Consider the following 10,397-nt stretch of genomic DNA (forward strand, 5'->3'; position numbering starts at 1 on the left):
TCCAAGATCTCGTCCCATTGCGATAATGAACGTATCCGCCATGTTTGTTCGAGCTTAAATCACGATGTTTCCACGCCACTGTACGATATAGAACTCTGTGCTTTGGTAGAAGATTGCAGGATCGAGATTCGGCGCTCCCGATCGATGAGATCAGTGACTCGCGTAGACGATATCGTTCCCGCGAAAGATTGCCTCGATCATCGACTTCCGGTTGAACTTTCCGCCCCTGGACTCGACGATCGCCACCAGTTGCTGATATCGTTTCCACGCGGTCACCGAGGCCGCTTCCCCTTCCGGTGTGTTCTTAATCTTCGGATACACGTCCGTACTCCTGACCGCAGCTTCCGAAGTCTGACATACGCTTTCCGTGTCTGGTATCATCTGAAATATGACACCGAGTCAATCAAAATCACTTTCCGTCATCGTCCACCACTCCCCAACACACTTTTTCCAACACCAACTCATGATAATCGCACGCAAAAAATGTCCTCTTGAAATCTTTCATTCGTCTTGCATATTTAATTCGCTAAAACATATTTTTATTCCTCATTCAATTTGTTCAAGGTTATATTTTTTGAGATTTCGAGGTCATCGAAGTTTTTTCTAAATGGAACGATATATTTTTGTTATCGCTGTATGATAGGTCAAGACGAATCCAACGACCTGTAATATTATGACCTTCACGTGACCTTGAGTACGAGAAATTCATAAAAGTAAAAGGTCAAACTCAAACAAACTCAAGGTCACGCGAAGGTCATAACATTACAGGTCGTTGGATTCGCCTTGACCTTGGCTATCATACAGCGATAATAAAAATATATCACTTCATTTAAAAAAACTTCTATGACCTCGAAATCTCAAAAAATATAACCTTGAACGAATCTTTTTGCCTATCATAACATTTGCTCCTCTGAACCAACTAATGTTTTCCTCTGCAATTTTTTTCTATAATAAAAAACAAGTCAGATATTTTAGATGCTCGAGTTAGGTGAAACACCCTGTATATGTCGCCAAGGCCTGGATGATGAACGTCGCACTGTACGGTATATGTCGCTGGAAAGTTGTTGACATATATCGAGAATTCACTGTAAGTCCACTGTGTGTTTTATATAGTGATTGTAAAGAAATCTTTTTAGGAATCAACGAAGTGATCGTTAAAGATCGCAAGATCGGCAAAGAGATTCCCGACAGGAGATCGAATATTCCATTTAGAAAAGTGCTCGGCCCGGTCGAGCAAACCGCTTCCGAAAACTCGATACGTCCATTTGCTAAACTCTTTATTCCCCGTTCGACAAAAAGCTCTTGAGCCCTGCAGTCACGCATCGTTCGAGTCAAACAGAGGATTCTGAATCGTCAAACCGTATTTTACAACCGAGCTTCCACTAAAATTCACTCGGGAGAGATATTACTTACTGTCAACCATCGTCTATCTCGCGAGCCCCTATTGTTCTAGACGAGGCAGGCTATTGTTCGCGAAAAATTCGCAACAGAAAAATGTATAACCACGACTGGAAGGGTCACAGCGTGTTCCGTCGTCTTGAAAATTAAAGCGTGTGGTTTAAAAATATCTTTTCAAACAAACAAAACATCAACAAAATTTAAAACGTAGTCTAATATCATTACCTACATTCTAAATAATTTTTTCCGTCTCCGTAAATCGATAATTGGAGATATAAATCATATTCCAACACCTTCTGACTATTTTCAAATTTATTTAACATATTTAGTGTCAATGAAAATACAATGGAACCTAAATACTAAAATTAAAATCAGCTCCACAATATTTACAAAAATGTGGACCGTTCATTTTGAAAGTGGTGTAAGTCCATTTAAAAAAAAAATGAGATATCAAATAATTTGTATATTTGTCAAAATCAACGGTCCAATATTCAATTACTGTTAAACATACATCAACTTCTATATAATTTTATCCTCCCTCTGTTAATGGACAGTTACAGATCTCCATAAAATGTTAAAATAATTTCTAAACATTTTCAATTTTAATAGCCCCAAAATTCAATATAAAAGATATCATAGTCTATCGTGCAAAAACTCGCAACAGGGGCGTAGCAAAAATTCCAAAAAATTCCCAAAGTATCTCAGACCACTTCGTAATTACTGCTATTAAAAATTCGCCACCGTGTATATGATTGTTTGGCGACAAAAGAGCGAAAGTCTTCCGGCGAAAGGAGTGGTTCCAAGGGCGCAATTAATGGCGGAACAAATCCGAATCAGCGTTCCTTATTTTTCCGCTTATCGTGAGCTAATTAGCAGCGATTCCGGTCCCGGGTCTCGGGCTGTCGTCGGGCCGACACACGGTGGAAAAGCCCGGGCTTTAATCACGGCCCTCGATCTCGAAACGTTTGCTCCGGTCGACCGATGTTTGTAGGACGCCGTGTATACACATGTAACACAAGCCTAAAGCCAGCCCCCTACCGAAATCAATACTCGGCATTACACTGTTACTAAGGATTCCCATCCCCCATCGCCAGATTCACCCCCGTGCCAACCGCGGCCAACTCGGCGAGGTTCAATGGCCAAAATACAGGACTCCGGTGCGTTGCCGGTACACTTACTCGAAAACTTCGCCTCCCGTTGTCTCTGTTGTTCCCGTTCGTCGCTCAATCGTTTGGAAAACATTCCCCCCCCCCCAGTCCCCCTTGCTTTGTTTTTTAAAATCATCCCCTAAAACTCTGGCGGCCCGCGAAATTCAAACGCTTAAGTCGACGTATTCTCTTTCATATTAATTCGACGATTCTGTACCTTTTTACTAAATTGGGATTCTATTCGCTTTAATGAGAAGAGTTGTAACTATTATTTTTATTTATTTATACCGGCAGTTTTATAGTTTGTTTTGTTCTATTCGAGTTTCTTCTATATTTATTCGGTCACTGTGTCGACGATTATGTACCTTTGACTAAATTGGGATTCTATTCGTTTTAATGGGAAGAGTTGTAACTATTATTTTTATTTATTTATACCGGCAGTTTTATAGTTTGTTTTATTCGATTTTCTTCTATATTTATTCGTTCACTGTGTCGACGATTATGTACCTTAGACTGAATTGGGATTGTATTTGTTTTAATGAGAAGAGTTGTAACTATTATTTTTATTTATTTATACCGGCAGTTTTATAGTTTGTTTTGTTCTATTCGATTTTCTTCTATATTTATTCGTTCACTGTGTCGACGATTATGTACCTTAGACTGAATTGGGATTCTATTTGTTTTAATGGGAAGAGTTGTAACTATTATTTTTATTTATTTATACCGGCAGTTTTATAGTTTGTTTTATTCGATTTTCTTCTATATTTATTCGTTCACTGTGTCGACGATTCTGTACTTTTGACTAAATTGGGATTCTATTTGTTTTAATGAGAAGAGTTGTAACTATTATCTTTATTTATTTATACCGGCAGTTTTATAGTTTGTTTTATTCGATTTTCTTCTATATTTATTCGGTCACTGTGTCAACGATTATGTACCTTTGACTAAATTGGGATTCTATTTGTTTTAATGAGAAGAGTTGTAACTATTATTTTTATTTATTTATACTGGCAGTTTTATAGTTTGTTTCATTTTATTCGATTTTCTTCTATATTTATTTGTGCACTGTGTCTGAATTAAATGAGACAGAATTTGGTTCTTAAAAAATGAGTACAAAAATATTATATCTCGTCGTTTTTATATTTTCATTTATTCGGCCATGTCTGAACTAAATTGGGCGGAATTTATCGTTTAAAGCCGTTAAAGGAAAAAATACTATACAGTTGGTGATGCCTATTGCGATTATTTGATTTGATCTTGCAATTACGATTTGCAAAATGTATTACAGAAGACCATCAATACAAAATCTATCAAGAAAATTGAACAGATGTATGTCAATAATTTATTAGAAGAATGTGTGGGCACATAAGTGTCTCATTGTAGCCCTAAAAAGATTTGCAGCTCCATTTACATTGATGTGGCAATTCTGTTACGTTCTGACAATGTTTGTTAGATCAGAATATGTTCTTTTTGCAAATCCAATTATTACTGAATCTGTTTGCTGATGTGACGGGAAATTGGGAATTTCACGGGGGTTACAGCAAATGATTTTTTGTAGTTTCCTCTGGAATTCATGCGGCATAAATTCGGCGCACTAAATTGTGACATGAAAGAGTAGAAAAAGGTACACTTTACGATATTTGCAGTAAAGTTTTTAGTATTTCTTTTATAGGTAAGAACGTTCTACCCCGGGAATGGATATCGCGATACTAAATTTAAATCATACTATTCGTATGCCTCGATAATAAAAAAAAATGTTACATTTATCTTTCACTTACGCCACGTAGAAACGTACATAGTCGCGCAGTGCCATAAAGCTTTAATAAAGATTAATAAAGTTTCTCCTGTATGGCGAACCTCGTAAAACCCTTAACAACGGCCATGAATCTCCATTTAAATCCCCTTTATGTAAATTACGTTGAAAAATATCAATTTGTATAAATGTACGCCGACCGACGAACAGAGTGCAATAAACAAGCCGAACAGAAGTATAATGCAATCTAGAAAAGTGAAGGTTAAATTAAAATTAATCGTCATTGCCCCCGAGTTTCATTGAATTAACAATCTTAATATCTGGGCTGACTTACCAACTATAATTTGCTAGGAATAACCTAACCAAAAGGTACAATTTATTCCATGAAAATTAAGTAAGGAATAATGTTCTTTAGTCTTATCGAGTCGAAAATGTTAAATTTATACCACCCTTCGCTAAGTGAGCGAATGCACGAACCACAAATGAACAACTAAGAGTAGATAATAAATACCCTAAGCACACGTATCTACAGTTAAAAAAAAAAGAAATTAGAATAAAAACTAACTTGCAGTACTGCATTTTGATCAGGTGAAAAATGTCTTACAAAAATTGTTACTCTCTCTGGAAATTGAACAATCGAACCAAACATACAATTTATTAAATCAGAATTCGAAAAATGAAATTAAAAACTGTATTTCATAAATGCCTTAAAGAATGTATTTCTTAAAAAAGTATGTCTTAAAAACTGTATTTCGTAAATGTCTTAAAAAATGTACTTCTTGACAAAGTATGTTTTAAAAAATGTATTTCTCACATTGCAAATTAAGAAAATGCACAGAACTGTTCAACTCTTGCAACTAAGTTTGCAATTTACGAGACCAAAGTTGGAATAAAAATTAAATTATGTTACTGTCGTGTTAATAGAGATGAAAGTGTCTTATAAAATGGATTCCTCTGTTTAAAATAGGGAGGATGCAAGGAGAAGTTGGATAAGCGCGATTTTTCGCGCAAGATGGCGCCACCAGCAGCAAACCGAAGACATCAACCCCGTAAGGGGGAAGTTTTCCAACAAGTAAGTAATTATTTGAAGGGAACGGGCGAACGGGGGTGCTCGGAAGGGAATTGCATTTTACGAGGGTAGTTTCTAGATGGTTTCCACGTCCTTCGGAATCTCCTGTTTTACGCTGGAAATATTGGCCGAGTTTCTCTTCCCCCTACAGAGCCGGGGGCCGGTGGAGGGGGAACAATAATTCTGACGAGCTCGTAATACAGGAATTGCTACTTTTATGGCTGGAAAAAAGTCCCGGTTACCGTCTTCTATTTCTGTTCGGGGAAGTTTAAGCACGCCCCTCCCCTCCTCCTCCCCTCCCCACCCCACCCCTACCCCTCCGACGGTAAGTTTCCACAGACTCTCCCCGGCCACTTTAACTTTTTCCACTTCCGCTCCCGCGCCACGATAAACATTTATCTTCTTCGGAAATTCGCGGACGTGCAGCCTTCAGATTGCCCCTCTCGCAGTGGAACTTCTATTCGAGAAGTTTCGGGGACCCGGATGCAAATTTTTTATTGCGTCTCGATCGACGTGCGTCGAACCGGCAATAAAATATCCACCCCCGCGCACCCCTCCGCAAATTTATCTCCTTTTAAACGCCGCGAGGAATTTCAATTTGTCGCTTTAACAACGGCACGGATCTAAAGGAACCCCCGGAAGCGGTACCAATTTTCGAAAATGCATTTTTCACTGCAACGCAATTAACATGTGCAAAAATTTCTGGGCAAATTCCTTAAAGTCTGCTTAATCATTTTTCTTTCCTTTTAAAAACTTGCTATTTAATCTTTTCGTTTAAAATTTACTGCATTATTTTTTTTATATCTCTTTGAAAGTGGTAACTCTTTGAAAATATTCTATCCTTTTACTTTATTATGTTTTTATGAGTTGTGTGCTCTTTAAAATTTGCTGCATTATTTCTCTTTTAATATCTCTTTGAAAATGGTAACTGTTTGAAAATATGCTACCTTTTCACTCTATTATGTTTTTATGGATTGTGTTCTCTTTAAAATTTGCTGCATTACTTTTTTTTAAATATCTCTTTGAAAATGATAGCTGTTTGAAAAAATGTGCTGCCTTTTTACTCTATTATGTTTTTATGAATTGTGTTCTCTTTAAAATTTGCTGCATTATTTCTTTTTTAATATCTCTTTGAAAATGGTAGCTGTTTGAAAATGTGCTACCTTTTTACTCTATTATGTTTTTATGAATTGTGTTCTCTTTAAAATTTGCTGCATTATTTTTTTTAATACCTCTTTGAAAATGGTAGCTGTTTGAAAATGTGCTACCTTTTTATTCTATTATGTTTTTATGAATTGTGTACTCCATAAAATTTGCTGCCTTATTTTTTTTTAATATCTCTTTGAAAATGGTACCTCTTTGAAAATATGCTACCTTTTCACTCTATTATGTTTTTATGAATTGTGTTCTCTTTAAAATTTGCTGCCTTATTTTTTTTTTAATATCTCTTTGAAAATGGTACCTCTTTGAAAATATGCTACCTTTTCACTCTATTATGTTTTTATGAATTGTGTTCTCTTTAAAATGTGCTTCTTAATTTTAAAATATGCGTGGATAATTTTTCCAAAATCATAATAGTAATACGATGGATTTAAACAGACTGTATATTCGTTATGGTAGAGGTGAAGGAGGAACGTTTGTCCGCGTAAATTATTTCTGACGTTTTAAAAATGGACACGTATCAGAAATGAAACAGGATCCTCAATTAGCTTACTACTGTTTCAATTACACCTCGGGCTCTCGTTTAAACGCTTCGAACACGTTGCCGCAGTATCTAGATCCAAGATTCTAGCTTCCGAGTTCAATTATTCTCCCGATAATCCGTTTTCATTAGAACTTGTTAGACGGCTTCTATGCTTAAGCCGGCTAACCCGCGTCAAGCTAGATGCTTAATCTTCTTATCACATGCTCGTCTACTTCGGGTTTATTAAAAATTTAACGATCCGTGTTACGACTTCCGAATTCGGTTACACTATTACGAGCCTGCTCCTTCATTTACGAGACTTGTTGTACATATTTTATACTTTGTTCTACATTTTCGTATATATTCTATATTAATTTTACAAGTTGATCATTGCACACGAGTCAAACTTTGATTTTCTATTATGAATATTCGATTCGAATTTACCATATAATTGATGTGGATTTTATGCACTTATGATAAAAATGAGTACGTGCAATTTAAGACAAAAGAGGCAGGTCAAAAGAACTTAAAAGCTCCAATAATCCTAGCTTAATAAAATGATTAAAATGAAATTTCTATTTTTCTCCTGTGCATTACAATCGATCCAAATAATTTTCATTTTGCATAAAAATGCGTAGCGTAATAATTAATCCTGTATTCCCTATATTTATACTACCCCTGAAATATTTTAATTTTCTCTTCCCCTAAAATTCAATTTCCATTGCCACAAGCTTCCTCCAATTACCAGTAAACGAAATTTGCTACTTGGAAATGTAATTAAGCAATTTATGAACAGGTTTATCAAGCGGAAAATGTCTCCTGAAAATTAAACATGGGGTCAGTTCCGACTGTTGAATTCGATTAGCTCGTTTCGAGGTAACGTTCTGATTAACAAAACTTCATCAGAGGTTTTAATATATACGGGGGGGGGGGGCGAAACTTTGATTTTCAATTGTGGATCTTTGATTCGTGTTTCTTGGGAAGCGCCATTCCTCGTTCTTATATGTATATACGTACACCACCGCGACGTTTTGATTGGCTCGGAGCCGAGTCCCCGGCCGCGTTTAATTCCTATTCGTCAAGTTATTCCGCCCGAAGCTTTTGATTAACGCTCTCCGAATTAAACTTTGAAACTCAATTACTGGCTCTGTCATGTTAAGCCTCGGGGCCTCGGCCCCGGTGGTGCGCGATCGGAAGTCACGTTTGTTTTTCGCGTCCCGGCGAGGCTTTTGATTAACCATCTGTGAATTCCACTTTAAAATCTAATTGCCATTCGTTAGCAGAACGCGCGCTGATTTTTTTTTTTTTCGGCCTCGCCCTCTTCCCCGCCCCCTACCCGCTCGGCGTTGTTCCGTTTCAATTGATCAATCGCCGCTCCGCTGATTGAACTTGTTAATTGCGATTCGGGGCGCAGAGACTTGCGTGCACACAACGCCGGCAACATTTTTCACACAATTTCGGAATCCGGTTTCGAACCGACCCAAAGTGGTCGAAAACGCGAAATGACATTTTGCCAAAAAATCAACTGTCTCGTATTGACTTATGTTGAATGCTTATTGCTTTCGAAATATCCATTGAAAATGAAAAAATTAATAAAATCTAATAAATACCATTACTGTAATAAACGGTCAAAGTTGGAAGTTTTGAACAGTTTTCCTTTCTCATGGAAAACATTGCTTTTCTTCTTTGAGATGCCCTGGCGATCCTTTTTAATATTTTCCTTCCAATTTTTTTTTTTTTAATGAAAGGTTTATCTTTGAGCTGTAAATTACCGTTGTCGATTAAAAATTACTATTCGTAATGTATTGAACATGTTATGCCAAATGCAATGCAGAAAATTTTCTAAATTCTTAAGACTTCGCAAGGAATATCTTCTGTATCATACGAGATCGTAGAATTTTACAAAATGGAGTATTTTTAGCATACTTTCTTCTACACAATCGTGCAAGAATTATTTCCAATCTCGTCCAATGTCACGCGTTATTATTGTTTAAAGTCGCCCGCGTCCGTGCGGCTATGCGCTATGAATTCTTTCTCTATTGTCGGAACTATTATTGATATTGAATAATTTTTCAATTGTTCAATTTCACAGAATTCTCTCTGCGACGGAATCTCTCGGACTAGGAATCGAAATGTGTAAGCAGCCATTCTTCCTTTTTTGTCGGAATTATCAGTAATATTGAATAATTTTTCATTTCGAATCGAAATGTGTAAGCAGCCATTCTTCCTTTTTTGTCGGAATTATTAGTAATATTTAGACTACGGGTTTTATGCATTTACGACAAAAATGAGTAGGTATAATTCAAAACATAAAAAGCATTAAAAGAATCTAAAAGTACTGTTATATTATCTTCAACCTATTGAACATATTAAAAAAGAAAATAAACATCCATCTGACTCCAGTTTGTCGTAATTCAAGTAGAAAACGTTTATTTTGCATAAACATCCGCAGTCTAGTAATACTGATTAATTTTTCGTTTGTTCGATTCCACAGAATTCTCTTAATTTATCGCAAGGCAGACCTATTCTTACTTTATTCGACATCAAACAATTTTCTTTTCCTTTCCCAGAGCTACTCACAGAGGCTGAAGACATACAACAATAAACTCCACAACAGTTGACCCAATTCAGCCTACGGGAAAGCCTCGCGCCGCAACATCCCACTATAAAATCGAACCACAACAATACAGAGAATTCCCGAAGCGAAGAATTAAAACAATCAGCAGTCCTCGGCATAGTACTAAAGACTAAAATAGACTATAACAGCGAGGCGAGACCACAGAAGGCTGCATAAATCCCTGCAGAAGCTGAAGACCTGCATCAGCAAACCCGGAGAAATGTTCTGCGCGCATAACTCGCAGAACGCTACCAGAAAAAAAACCGCTCGCCGCAACTTCCCAACAAAATCAAACCACAACAACAACAACAAACGAATGCCGAATCACAGAGCCTTGCGAACTCGAAGGAAGCTGAAAGATCAGCCGCGGCGGGAAAGGTAAATCCCTCGGTAACGTCGTCGGAAGATAGGATCGTTGAACCCACCTCGTCGATCAGCAGCGTCCTCTTCTTCTTCTTCCTCTTCTTCTTCCTCGTTCCTCCCTTCCTCCGATCGTTCCCCGGTCCTGATCCAATTAACCAACGGGTTAAGGTCGTTTCTCACGACGATGTGGAAGAGGAGGAAAGGTGGACGACGACCACGGTGTGTATCGGTGGAAATCGGAGCTGGATCGATGGGACGCCGCGAAAGCGGATTCGGAGCACAGCACGGTCCAAGAGTAACTGAAGAAGGCCAACAAACGGCCGACCATCAGCTGGTTTCCCCGATTAACTCGGCACCCCCCTCTC

At 37.5% G+C, this 10,397-nt stretch overlaps 1 protein-coding gene across 1 annotated transcript; it reads right to left on the reverse strand.

Moving 5' to 3' along the window:
• On the reverse strand, positions 1 to 9,708 carry LOC143360345 (uncharacterized). Its single transcript, XM_076799082.1, has 2 exons — positions 9,633 to 9,708; positions 1 to 381 (listed from the first exon to the last, which is right to left on the reverse strand). Exons 1-2 carry the CDS (start codon positions 9,645 to 9,647, stop codon positions 151 to 153), a joined length of 246 nt encoding a protein of 81 aa, XP_076655197.1. The 5' UTR covers positions 9,648 to 9,708; the 3' UTR covers positions 1 to 150.
• Positions 9,709 to 10,397: the final 689 nt, after the last annotated feature.

This window comes from Halictus rubicundus, chromosome 1 (assembly GCF_050948215.1).
Source record: "Halictus rubicundus isolate RS-2024b chromosome 1, iyHalRubi1_principal, whole genome shotgun sequence".
Lineage (NCBI taxonomy): Eukaryota > Metazoa > Arthropoda > Insecta > Hymenoptera > Halictidae > Halictus > Halictus rubicundus.